This window comes from Halyomorpha halys, unplaced genomic scaffold, assembly GCF_000696795.3.
Source record: "Halyomorpha halys isolate HHAL.00 unplaced genomic scaffold, Hhal_1.1 Scaffold111.1, whole genome shotgun sequence".
Taxonomy (NCBI): domain Eukaryota; kingdom Metazoa; phylum Arthropoda; class Insecta; order Hemiptera; family Pentatomidae; genus Halyomorpha; species Halyomorpha halys.
In genome coordinates, this window is record NW_027109684.1 from 1,953,091 (window position 1) to 1,967,803 (window position 14,713).

Below are 14,713 nucleotides of genomic sequence, written 5' to 3' on the forward strand. Positions count from 1 at the left end.
TGATCGAGTAACGACCCCGAAACGTTGTTGATTTTTAATGATATGAAATAAAATAATTAAAACAAGAAAGAGTGCCTTTTCATTCACAAGATCTAATTATAAATTAAACTCTTCCAGTAGAAGATATAACTTTAAAAATATTTAATATTAGCTATTTTAAGGATGATTTACTCTGCTATTTGTTTCTCTTCCTTATCGTTTAAAGTCTGTTTTCGTACAAGTTTAAATTAATAGTTTTGTGTATAAAGTTGGGAAACGGAACATATAGTGCAAATCGACCTTCAGTTGGAACTGGAGCTATTAGGAAGATGAAAGGGTAGTCGCCCTGAAACGGTACTGTATTCAGGAATGAATTGCTGGTAGAGAAGGTAACAGCGGGCTACCTAATTACATCATAAGGCTTCCACTAAAGTCGGAGGTAAACAACAAGTTAAACCGTATTACCACTCAGGTATTTGCTACATGTTTAGGTCGGTTGCAAACCTTTCTGGACAAAAGCTCTCTAGTATTACCCCGTAGCTTATTAACGTTCTAAGCTGCCTTCCTCGCATGAGAAAATACTTAAGCATAATAGGCAGTGATGATGAACATATTAGTTAAGCTTCAAGATAGCTCTGTTTTCCATATCGTGAAGGTAAAAATATAGGCAAAAAAACAAGCGCAAAAACCTAATCTCTTATAACTTAAATAAATGTCGGTATGAACTGCGCAGTATATCCTCATTTTTTTCATATTCATTATAAGCCAATTGTCTATAAACGAAAAATATGAATTTCAAGATAAATCATTTCGTTTCCTAATGTTCTATATTTATACCATATTGTTAAGAATATAATTGTAGAAGCTAATTGTCTCTTGTAGAAGTAAAAAAAAATATAATTAATAAAAATACACTTTGGTTGAGCAGAGCATACATGCTTCTTTTATAACCTCTATAAAGCTTCTGCTATCACTTCTATAAAGAATGAATTCACATATACATATAAAAATCTGATTCCGATCCACACTTTTTAACAAATCAGGAGCCAAATGCAGACCTTCCTTTATACGAAATTGAACCTTACAAATTGAGAAGTGAGATCTTTAATCTATCAGAGAACTGATAAAACATTCAAAAGTGGGTTTTTAAAAATATATTTATTGAAATTTACAACTTTACATTATGTAAATTTGATCTCAGTTATAATCAAGTGAAACAGGGGTGTAGAGAACTACCCATTGGTAGTACTGTAATGACGTTTTTACACTAACAAGCCTCGTGGCCATCTTCCTTTTAGGCGCCTCGGAGGATTGTTAAGAATGGAAGAGGATGCAAGTTTAGAAACTAGTGGGTTTGGGTGGTTAGGGAGTTTGTAATGGAAGGAATAATATCTGGTTAGGGCTAGATCGGTTACATAGGGAACATAAAGGTCTTTTTGTATGATTTTATTAGTGGCAAATTAAGGAGCATTGAGGATTTGACGAAGGATTTTGGATTGTAAGGATTGGATAAGAGAGGAATTCGAAGGTTTAGTGGTGCCCCAAAGCTCAACTCTGTATGTCCAGATCGGCCTTATTACATTCATGAAGATCAGTCTTTTGTAATGAGTTGGAAGTTTAGACCGTTTGTGTAGTAAGGGTAAGAGCAACATTATTAAAGGAGACTGTAGGACAAACGGTAGGTTTACGACGAAGGGTAAAAGTGATTTGATGGGATTTATTTTAATCCTCCAATTACGACACCATTTTTCGGGGGCTGCGGTATGGGATTGGAGTATTTGGGATGCAATTAAAAGGGTTATTATTCACAGCGAGCACACATGTGTCATCGGCATACGTGGTGAGGATAGTGTTGGTATTTGTTGGGATGTCAGCTGAAAAGACGGTGAAGGTGCAAAGGATGGGACCGAGGAACACCAGGGTACTTAGGATAGAGAGATGAATAGGAACCATTGTGGTCTACTAGGAATAATCTATCAATGAGAAAGCAACGGATGATAAGAATGTAGGTAGAAATTTAAAGAGTTTCTAAAGCAGTCTTGGGTACAAAGTGAGATTTAAAAAAAAAAAGGTCCCCTTAGAATAAGAATTTTTATTTTCTTTGAAGGAAATTTAATATAATTTATGATATTAATTGAAACCTAAATAAGTTATTTCATGATCGTTTCCAATTTAACAAGAAGAGATGCTTAAAAAAACAACAAAATAAAAATTTTATAGTTTTCAATAGAGAATATTAACTTTATTTAAAATAGATGTAAGTTATTAGACAAACAGTTATGTTAATGTTATTTATAGACTAATATCTTTGGAAGAATGTTCGTTAAACGGGGAAAAGTTTATTCAAAACTACAGGATTTCAATATTTTCGTATTATTACACTGATAATTGAAAATAAAAAACGAAATAAATAAATAAACAACATTGTTAATAACATAATACCATCTCTAACCATAATACTCGTACAAAACCACCCTCAACCTTCCCATCTCCAGTGTTTCCGGATGAAATTGAGTTGCTCTCTTCTACAAATTTTTAGATTCCCCCTATATTTACCCAATATTATTTATTTATATCCAGAAATGGGAACGAAATATTTGAGCCATTAGGAGTAAAAATGGTGTAAGTCATTCCATTCTCAAAAGAATTTGTTATCATTAAAAAAAAGAGTTAATTACTAAGAGATTATATTAAAGCTGCTAGATTGTTAAATACTCATATTATGGTGACTGTCAACTTTTAACAGAGAAAATCAAAACAGAACTTACCCCTAAGTGTTGTATATTTCAAAACACCAATTTTGGCTTACTCCACTATGCTGTATTTTAATCACCAATTAATATCAATTTCAAATGTTATTTTATGGGACAAATTATCGCCAAGTTTTAATATAAAACTCATATTCAGCAAATGTTATATCTGTATTTTCATAAGCATTCAGATATATCATTCACCGTGAAATTTAATGTTTACTTCAGATTCTATTTATGGGGTAATGTTAACCATTTTTTAAAATAAGGCAACTTTTTAGAATTGGAAATCAATATAAATGTTTTCTTCTTAGTATTTTTATAACCAAGCATACTTCTCAAACAGAGGGATGGCGCAACCCTACTCTCCATCAAAGCAAAAGTGAAACCAAAAATTCCACCCCCACGGAAGGAAGGTTTACCTTTCGGTTATCAGGAATGTCCACTATTTTACGGTAAAGTGAATTAGAAAGTACCGAGTGATTGGCTTTTATTCTTCCCCTGGTCCTCTGCCATGCCTCAGGAAGGTACCTAACACACGCCTTTTTCGCTTCACTTTTTTACTCTTTCCTCCAAGCTCACAAATTATTTTTGTGTTTATTCACAATTAATTAATAAGAATCATACTTCATAATATTAAAATTAAGTCAACATTTATTATTAAAAAAGTAAAAGCATTTCCAATTGAATAAAAAAATCCATAAAAATGAGGTGTATTTATTTTAAGATAAAACGATCTCCAAATATTTTATAGGAGTTTCTTATAATTTTTCACAATAATATACTTTAAGTAGATTGGGACGAGACTTTTCAGGTCCTAAAAAAAATAAGGTATGCATAATAGGCATTTTTTCGTATCTTAGGATATCACACAAAACAAAGGAACAATTTATAATAAAAAAAAACGAAAATCGTTTTCAAAAACAATAGCAAGTACAACTAAACGATAAAACTATTGAAACCTAATTTATTTGTTATAATAATAATTAATAGTTTAATACCTGTTTTAATTAGGTGAACTGGATCAGAAGATTCTATCTGAAAATAAAATAAAATACTTATTACTCAAATTTTTTAAAAATCAATACTTGACATTTATCTGTTTATTTTTCAGGAAACTTTATACTAAGGAAGTGGAAAAAATTTTTATCCTTGGAATTTAAAATCATAACTCGCGTTTTACGCTTTAGAGATCAGAGAACACATTTCGTTTCGTGCTGGTCTGAGTAGATATGATATATTTATAAAATAAAACAGTTAGGAATTTTTTAATATGGACTTATTCGACGACATTAATGAAAAAAAATTAAAAAAGGAAAGAATGATGATGCGGTATGCAACTTACCCTTGATATCTCTAAGCTGTAAACCACTTCTTTCTTGAAGTTCACTATCTGCCAAGGTCTTTAAAACCAATAGATTACGAAACGAAAGAAACCGAAAGCACACGGCGGTAACTATGAAAATTCACTCTTACAGCAACTAAACTTTAATATATAAGAAATAAATACACTGAACGTCACTCCCTAATCACACATATGAAATAAAATTAGAGCTGCTGCACTGCACCTATAAGGAACCAATAAAAATATATAGTGTTAGGAAAAAATTGATGTTTATGTATGATATTTAGATATTACTTAATAAGGAAATCACAATAATTGTGAACATTTTTTTATTTATTTTTTATAAATACTTGAAGTAGAGAATCAAATAATTATTATACTTGATTAATATTTAAGTATCGAGAAAGAATACCTTTAGGTGTCCTAGATGTCTTCCAGATGAGCCGAATTTTCTGCAGGTTGTGGTTAACTTCTAGCAATGTTCTCCTAGTAATTATGTTAATTCATACTAGTATTTTCCTGAATACATATTGTTCGAAGGGTTCTTCTAAAACACATTTTCAGAATCGTTGCGGTATATTACTCTAACTCGATTAATGTATGTTAACAGTATAACAAAAATATTAGATCACGAAGTTTTGATACATTTTGATGTTTTTAGTACAAGGTATCAACCTCAAGTACAAATTATATACCAAACCAAGTTTCTCAAAGAATTAATACCTCTCTGCCTAGAATTTGATACTCCACACATACATATATACATTTGATATTCCATTGAATATGTATACTATTACAGCACTTACTGGAAAAACGGTCTAAACTTCCAAATCATTACAAAAGACTACATGAATGTAATAAGGCCAATCTGGACATACGGAGTTGAGCTTTGGGGCTCCACTAAACCTACGAATTCATCTCGTATCCAATCATTGCAACCTCCGAGGTGCCTGAAAAGAAGATGGCCACGAGACTTGCTAATGTAATTAGAGTGCTACCAATGGGTAGTTTCTCTACACGCATGTAACTCTCCAATTTAACTGAGATAAAATTTACTTAATGTATTATAATGTACAGCTGTAAATAGCATTAAATAAAAAAATAATAATTAAATATGAGCTGTAGAGGCATACCTGAAAATCCAAATATGGGGTAAGATAGAAAGATGTGCTGAAGGAAAAATATTTTTTAACTGTAGGTGTGAGTTTTCCATAGCCTGGAGAACTAGTGGCCGATTTGGATGTTGGATGGGATCGCCACTTCGCTAACTGAAGTATATCCAATTTAAATTGATTTTAACCCTTCTTCCTCCCTCTCGCTTCCTCATTTTTTCTTTTTTTTCTGTCTTTCTTCCACTTATGTTTCAACATATTTATTGATGGTTCGTATTTTTACATGCCCCCTTAATATTTTCAATACATTTGTAAAATTATAAAAAGCTTTGAGATTAATGTTCTAAAGATATAACTTATAACTGGACAGAGAGGAGACCTTTAGAGAACCCGAAATAAAAATTACAGAAAAACACAAATACCACAAACAAAATACCGCAAACAAAATACAACGTCAAAATGTCAAGAAAAGTTCCGAGAACTGCTACAAACTCAACCAGAACATACCGCTATATATACACATGGCTCGAGGTCAGATAACGCAACAGGATCTGCCTTTGTGACATAAAACACTTGAACCCGTTAGGGATAACAACAAATGCTCCAATAGCGTTGAGAAACGACGAATCTATAATATAAAGTGTCATTAAATTCATCCATAAGACTAACTTAATAATCAGCCTTTAATTATTGTAATTATCTATTTATCTTGCCTTATTTTTAAAATTAGAATAGCCACTTATCTGATTTTCTTCATCCTTTCTCCACTATCGTTACGATCTATTATTAAACTAATTATTATTACCTAGTTGAATAATATTTTAAATCTCACAGAAATGAGTCCCACTGGTGCGGATCAGTACACCATACCAAAGCTATGACTATGGAACAATTAGGCCTTACCAAAACCAACAACCAACGGGCGTAGATGACGAGGCTGTTAAACGCCCTTTCAAAACTAACAAACAGAAAAACACAAACGGGTTTTATCATGTACATATTCCAAGATCAATAATCAAGATCTATCATTTTAAAAACTATATCTTAGGAAAGGTAGAATAGTGATAGTAGGTCAAATAGTTGACCGTTGATAATATATATGAGAAGATGTTTGGGGTACAGCCAGTTTATTAGTGCCAACGTTTCGGCCAAAATCTCAGGCTTTTATCAGGGCTAAGAATATAAAACAAACTAACAACCCCAATGAATAAAAGCTACAACATAATGATTAGAAAATAAGAAAACAACTAAATTGTAGTTACAAAATAGTTTTGAAAGACATATATAGTCTAAGTATTATAAGAAGCTGTATGGGAAAAGTAATAAAATTAAGTAAGAGGAAAGAACAAATAATAAATTAAATAAGTAAGTAAAATAACAGGATTAAAGAAATAAAATATAAAGTTGTATAATCAATAAAGAAATTTGGATATTTTAATGTAATGACACTTATTTACAATTAAAGTCATAGAAAACAAATGAGAAAGAAAATATATGTAACTAATTAAATCTGTAAGTAAAATACTATATTGAAATAAATAAAATATAAAGTATTACGATAAAGGTAAAATAAGACAAAAGGAGTAAATAGTAAATAAGACAATAATAAAATGTGGTGAACATTACTTAATAATGTGGGTAAGGAAGAAGTTATAAGAGAAGAGGTGTAAAATCAAAGATCAGAAAAAAATAAAATAAAACAAATGAATCTGTTTCGTCGAGATCTTTATACAATTGCAACGAGTGGCGCGTAGCAGCCAATAGTTTAAAAAATACGATAATGTTGGAATATATAATGGATCTAACGGAAAAAAGTTAAGAATACGTTTACAAGGTCATATTACTAGATGGGTAAAAGCAAGGAAAGTAAAAAAAGAGAAATATAAAGGGTGACAACAAATAATTAAAATAAAAGAACATAAAACATAGAAGAAAAAAAAATACAATTTTATTAAATTAATTATTTGGGACTATGATAATGATAAGTTATATTTGTCGGTTTTTAAATTGACGGAAGAAGGTTCTGTTGGAAATAAAAGATTTTAGAGGTAAGTCTTTTGTCATGGGTATGGACAGTGGTAAGTATAAGGAAAAATATATGATGATATATATATATATATATAAAAAAGGTAAAATATATGATTTGTTATATTATGTTGCCAGCGCGGAGACGGACCACCTCCGGTGCCACCACGGAAACGCCCGCCGCCACCACCCCCTGCAGCGGAGCCGGTCAAAGACTCGCCACCACCCTCTTACTCGGACCTCTACTCGCCGCCGCCCCGCCGCTACTCGCACACAGCCGCCGACATCCAGCTCCTCCCGCCCCCTCGCGCCAACCCCGCCCGCAAGTTCTCCGAAGGCAGTGTCCCTGCTGCAGGTTACAAATTCAACTCCAAGAGGGGAGCCACAGTCATCCTCCCCCCTCCCATCAAGACAGACTTCGTTGAGCCGCCGAAACCAGAACCAGACAAAATATCTGAAAGGTAAGCTATCTCCTTTATATGATAAGTTTTGAAATATAAAGGTTCCTTTCTTCGTTAACCTTTAAAATCCTATCCAATGTTATCCTTTTAAAATACAGCATGATAGGTACCCATCCAACAGCTGTCAACAGTATAATGTATCAGAGTTATGTTGTTGAATTAGACAGTGCTTTGGTATAAAGAGTTTATATGCGATTGAAAATACATTTTTTTTTAATTATGAAAAAATATAACACTATCTTTACTGATAAGTGGCCATGTCGTATTCGGATGTGGCATAATTAGAAGGAAAAAAATTGAGAAAAGTTGAGAGGGAACAATGAACTGCTTGCAGAGACTAGTCAGTCAATATCTCCTGATGTGAAGGCATGGAGGTCAATATAGACGGGATAAGTGACTCGAAGCAATCCATCAGAACGCCTATATGAATCTAATACAATGAATGCCAGTATAGTTAGTAAGAGATCAAGTGACAGGCCAAAACTCAGATGGATAGGCAGAATCACTTGATGCGAAAGAGCTGCATGCAGCAAATTAGAAAGCAGTTGCCCAAGATAGGCAGGCATGGAGAAGGTTGGTTAAGTGACCAAAGATCTACAAGGTCTGAGCTCACAAAACAAATCATAATTAGTAATTTTTTTTTATATAACAAAAAAAAAATAAACAAATGTAAAAATGAAAAAAAAAAGTATTAGTATTTTAAAATTATTTCTCTTTAACTCTTGACACAATATTAGTAATTTATATTTTTAAAAAAGCAGCAATAGCATCGAATAACTCTCGTTCGTCATTGAACTTACATAATAATTTTGCTGCAATGTTTAAGTCTTCCTTTGTTCATACAAAAAAAAAAAAAGGTTTTAAGACATTTTGTGCGGTTGATTGATCTAAACCAATCCTTTTCGTCCAGAATGCTCATTTAGCATATCCCTGCTTTGGTGTGAGAGTGGAAATTTTCACGATTTTTTTTTTATTTCGATACATTCTTGCCATCACATTCCCTAGATTGTTCCATAGACTGAAATTACTTTAGGACAAAACTATTAGCTTTGAGACACTCTATAGAGTGATACCAGAAGAGAAAGGAGACCAATCTTACTGTACTATTTTCGATATACGTTCACTTCAAAAGAAAAAAAAATCTGTCAGATATGCCATTTTAATTTCTTCATTTTTATTGTAAAAAAATATAAATGAGTTCATATTTGAGTTCAAGAAAACCATAATTGAGAATTAATTCATTTTAATAAAAATGAGAATATATAAACCGTAAGAATTAAATTATATCATTAATATAAAAAGTATTATTATTTTAATGAGGTGTAGATAATTGACCGTAGATTAATGATTGGAGAAGTTTGTCGGGGGGTGCGGTCAGCAAAGAACAACATAAATAAACAAAACCATATTTATTTATTTTATGCCGACGTTTCGACCTGAGTTTCAGATCTTAAACAGGGGTTATGGCGTAGAAGGTAGGAGTTGCAGGCCTACCTTCTACGCCATAACCCCTGATTTTTAGTAAAAATGTTGAATGGCTATATTTCTCTCTTGTTCGTTTTTAAGCAAGATAGTAATTTCGTTGAGATATTCAGGTCTTTTATTTCTGAAATAATAACTGTGGTTCATTGATCGAAATCAATTGTTTTCATTTATAAGGATAATTCAGCATGTTTTCAGTCAATTTATTATTTCTCCATCTTAATTGTAAAACGTTAAATTTAAAATAACAATAACAAATAAATAAATTTTTAGATTTATTTTTAAAAAAGGCGTGCCATAAATAGAACCTAGATCCCGACAAGCAATATGTCTTGGAGGATGTGCCGGGTGACCTTCTCTATCCCATGTATATTATTGCCAAGCGATCAATATCCCCAACACTAATATTAGTCCAAGCAGAAGGAATAGAGTTAGTTTTATATATTAAAGTCTCCAGAATTAGTTTTTTATTATAAGTAATAAAAATTTAAATAGCAATAATAAACATATCTCATATTTTTATATCAACTTCGTGATGGAATAAACTTACTATTTTAATGAAATACGTGACTTAATTTCTATGTGGGATAAATCCTAACATCGACGTGCTGATATATTAATATTTCATATCGCATTCAATAGAACGTTTTTTTTTTTTAATATTAAATATTTTATGTATATTTTTTATATACGATGTATATTTAAATATCTTTTATATACAATGAATTTATAAATTTTAAAGATTTTTTCAAATTAATGTAAGTAGTATCTAATACCAGATAAACCTGAACCTCAATGAATTAGCCTGACAGAGCTTAAATAACGAACTAAAAAAAAAAAATCTTCCTTAAAAGTGCCATTAATTTTGTTTATTTCAAATAAATAACCAGTTCTCTTTGTTAGCAATAATAATCAAAGGATGAATACAAAATATTAAATAATTAGACGAATAACTAAAGGAAAATAATAAAAAAAGTGAGAAAGGATCTCGAATCGGTAAAAGCCGAAACCGCCCGATCTCTTCCGATTGCATTCATACATACACGTCTTCATTATCTTTTGTTGAAATATTTTATTCTTGGTAGAGACAAAGTTGATATTCACTATTTTCATTATGGTAAACCCAATTATTAGATTTTTTAGTATATGTGAAACTTGTGTGATGCGCGCATCGTACCAGATTTTTTTAATAAATATTTATAAGCTCTCGCTTACTCCAACTATTATTTTTTAAAACATTCTACATTTTGCTTCTACCAGCTTAAATTTTACAGAGGTTTTCAGAATTTCCTTAATTATAAGACGAAAGAGGTATTGCACCCTGTTTTATATTAGTAATTAGTTGAGTTTGTCGAGAAATTTACCACAACATATTAATAATAATAATTAAGACAAAGTTTAATGAACTCGGAAGTACGAAGCAGTTATTTAATACAAAGGAAGGTATTTAAGAACTTTGAGAGAAAGGGGTCCAATATTTTAAGGAAGCTAGGTAGTGAGAATTTATACAAAACAATCTACAATTCTTGTGATTTTGTTATGAATGAACCATTAGAAAACCAGTTCGAACATAAACTATGAAGAGTTTTAAGTTATACTTGATATGAAAATAGTATTTCTTAACTAATGGTATTGTATACTTACCATTAGTTAAGAAATACTATTTTACTTATTATACTATACTAGTTTTTTTTGGTTGGCTCTACGCCTGCCAGTCTTGGGCCACAGCTTTTCACTTTCCTGCTTGCTTTTTCGTATCCTTGTTGGTTCTGTCTATCCATCTTGTTTTTGACCTCCCACGTTGTCTGCTGCCAACCAAACTGGCATTCATTGGTGTGTAGAGAAATGATGGACTGCTTCAAGCCACGTGTCCCACCCATCTTAACTTCCTTGTCTTCATACCGTGAGATATTGACTGACCAGTCTCTGCAAGCAGTTCACTGTTAGTTCTTCTCCATGTTTAAGAATCTGATACCAGATCGCTTCTGTAATTGTATGGAGGACTTTCCGTTCAATAGATATGTAAGTACGAGTATATGACAAAAAAATAATTATTAATGTTAACGTTATTTAAAAACCCTACGTAAATTTATTAATTTTAATTAAAAATTTTGAACAGAGGATATCATATCCCAAGGCATTGTCACATACAGGTCGTTTATATACAGTTCTAATTTATTTGGAAGTTATTAATGAATTTATAATTTTCATGGCTATGTATGGGGAGTCTTCACATATTTCACCATTAAGTACATACAAACTTCAACCGCTAACTTTATCTATAATATGTAATATATAATTTCATACTATAGTATTTAAGGACATAGTTCCTCCAGAAACGATTTACATTTTAATTTCATAAATAAATAATAAGGGTCTGATTTTCATCTTATGGAAGTACTTTTTTTTGTTGATTAAAAAGTTTGAATATTGAAAATACATTCATGGAATTAAAGGTTATAAGTTAAAATATACAGAGAGAGTGATAAAAGTTAGAATTTCAAAAGTTCTACTGTTTAAATTACTAAACATTTTTTGACCGTTTGCTGAGATTTTACTTCTCTTCTTTTTTAGATATGTGCAACAACAATTATTATAAATTGGGAAAATACTATAATTATAGTATTCGTAGTGATTACTATAAGAATAGTGAATAATATTTTATAGGCAAGACTCCAATGTTTCCAGCGACTCCTTCTCGCAATCCAGCAGCCCCTCGTACACCAATAAGTCGATGGAGGCGCCCCTCCTGCCAAACCTCACCAAGAAGAAGCGATATCAGATCGAAAAGGAGCTGGCCCCGATTCGCCTCGAGAGAAAGGACGACGTAGAGACCATCGAAGACACCAATACCTCGCCCATAACTAAGAGTCACTCAACGCCAGCCAGCCTCCAGACCATCGTGCGGCTACAGACTGGGTCATCCATGTCTTTGCACCACAGGGTAAGCACTACTGAATAATAATAACAAATTTTATTTTTAAAATCAATAATTTGAATAGACATAAAGTTTATTTTAAACATTTCCAATCTTTAAATATCTATTAGGAGAGTGTTTAATGAGCTTTTCTCTTGTTGCTGAAAAATAGGATAACTATTAAATTAAACACAATATCGATGAAGCTAATGACAATTAACGGGTTAAACCTGCCGAGTAAATGAAAATAATAATTGTATGTATGAGAGAGATATTGAAAGTTGCTACGACATACTAGACTATATTCTTGAATATCTTGCTTGGGTCCTTAAGAAAAACAACCTATGTGGTGGGAATGGAGGATATAGGAAGTAGATAGAGGAGAAGAGAGTTGAAGATTAGAATGAAAAGTAAGCTTTAGGCAAAAGGTTTCTCCTCATCTACATACATACCCCGGAGGGTTCCTGGGAAAAGAGCAGAGCTTTGGAATGAACATCGAGCCCCTGATGCAGCATTACATTTAGGAGTGGATGGCACCACCATGGAAGGACACCGAGCCAGGTTGTCAAGAAAGACCGGAATGTTCCTCCCAAAAAGTCAGACTTTCTCCGTTTCATGGAAGAAGAGAACTATCCCTTCTTCAGGGAGTTCATTTATAGGTGTAAGGAGGTGGTGGGCCCGATGCACCTTTCATTGGGAACAAGCTTGACTACACGACATCGGTGAGCCACCTAGGAAGAAGAGGTACCTAGGGATGGATCAGGCTGAAGAAGGGACTTCACCCAGACGAAAGCAGTTGCACAAGGTACAAACTTTTCTAGCTGCTTTCGTATTTTGTTTTCTATAAATCTCTCACAGGGAAGTGGTATAAACAAGGCACCGCCATATTCTAACATTATGGTGGGGGGGAGGGGTTAAATTTTCAATTCGTGGAACCACAACAGATACAAAAGTTGACCCTCCAGGTTGGATTTGAACTATCGCCGTTGCAGTTCCCAGGTTACAAAGACCTATACCTCAACTCCCTGAGCTACAGAAGTACAGCCCCCTCCTTTAGAGAGCTGGGCTAAACCAAGGTTATGCTTTGTAGACGTTAATGTCCCCCCATAAACCATGTATTATAAGATAAATTGATAATGAGTTAGCATCCGCTTGTCCATGATGATCAACCATTCGCTTGAAATCCCCCACCGAAGTCACCACATCTGACGAATCTGTTAAAGGGGATATCCTTGTTAGTTCCCGCTGGTTCCACATTCTTCCTTCTTTAGACACCACTTTTTTTTTCTTAAATTACTTTCTCAACACCTGGGCCCTGTTTCATAATAAAGTACAAAGTAATACTATTAGTCTTGTAGATTTTTCTTAATTCAATTACACAGACTTGTACAATAGTAACTTGTACTTTAGTATTTTTTAATTCCTGTAATATCACTAGTAGTCATCCCTATCATGAAAAAAATAAGTATTAGTATTATTACCATACTAATTTCTACACTTGTACTATGAACTAATAGTATTAGCTTTCATTATGAAACAGCGCCCAGGAAGCAGATATTGCGATATAACTTGAATAATGATATACAAGTTACGAGATATATATGAAAGAATATTTATAGGGATGGAACACTTAGCAACTTCAATATTTTGGTATTACAAAAGCGAATGTTGGAAGAATCACAAGTGAGATGACAATCGGCACTTTGTCCCAAAAGGGTTTAATACTATCTATTCGCAGTCAGTGATTTATTGGTTTTATTACCCCATGTACCTTAATTAAATAAATATTTAAAATACTTAATACTACAACATTAGTAGTGGTATATAAAGCCATATATAAAAATACAATCTTATAACTGAAGAATAAGTTTTCAAAATACAAAAATGATAGTATGTTTTAATAAGAAAATGAACTTGGAAGGTCAATAATCTGGATTCTTCAATATAAAAATCATATATAGTCTGGAGGTTAAACGCAAAATGACTCAGCTCGTTATTAGTGTAGAGGAATATGAAAGTTAAAATTTAAAATATTTTTATACTTTACTAGAAAAGAACTTGTGCTTACATCAAGGGAATATAAACGCTACAACGTATTAAGGTCTTAGAAAATAATGTTTTATGAGGTATAGTAGGTCTAGAGAAGGATGAGTCGTCCCATCAAGACTTGATAGAAGAGTCTGATAAGGTAAATATAATTGGATTAATAGTACACCCATTACTGAAATATGCTGGTGAAACTGTATAGTGGAAAAACCATTAAAAAAAAGTATCAAATGACGAACCAGCAAGTAAACGTCCCTGGGATAGAATAAGAGTAAGATTGAGTTTTAACAAGAAGAAGCTTTGTTCTTTCTAAATTGATTGTTCATAATTTTATAAATAAGTATAGTTCTCATTTGAACAGATAATCCGTGATATAAGACGTCCGTCCAGTCACTACATGAAGAACAACCGGTTGAGGTGCCACTTCCTCCAAGTCACCATCAACATACTTGCCATAATAGCGATTGCTGGAGGCCTAGCAATCTACTTCAAAGGTAATTAATTAACTTAATATATTAATAATTTAAAATATCCAGCAATATTACTCATAATAAGTAGATATAATACAAGTTAAGTAAAGTTCTATATAACTATCG

At 32.4% G+C, this 14,713-nt stretch overlaps 1 protein-coding gene and 1 long non-coding RNA gene across 4 annotated transcripts in view; one reads left to right on the forward strand and one right to left on the reverse strand.

The window, feature by feature from the left end:
* Positions 1-14,713, forward strand: part of Corin (corin serine peptidase) — a 224,334-nt gene that overhangs the window by 183,067 nt on the left and 26,554 nt on the right. The window contains exons 4-6 of the mRNA XM_067047823.1: positions 7,350-7,672; positions 11,822-12,098; positions 14,479-14,611. Coding sequence (XP_066903924.1) covers positions 7,350-7,672; positions 11,822-12,098; positions 14,479-14,611 — 733 coding nt within the window. The remainder of the gene's footprint in view (positions 1-7,349; positions 7,673-11,821; positions 12,099-14,478; positions 14,612-14,713) is intronic.
* LOC106677896 (uncharacterized) overlaps positions 3,730-14,713 on the reverse strand; it is a 66,491-nt gene continuing 55,507 nt past the window's right edge. For all 3 annotated transcript variants that reach the window (XR_001342658.3, XR_010843562.1, XR_001342657.3), the window contains 3 exons: positions 4,487-4,621; positions 4,075-4,297; positions 3,730-3,767 (listed from right to left, as the gene is read on the reverse strand). This is a non-coding gene — a long non-coding RNA (uncharacterized lncRNA). The remainder of the gene's footprint in view (positions 3,768-4,074; positions 4,298-4,486; positions 4,622-14,713) is intronic.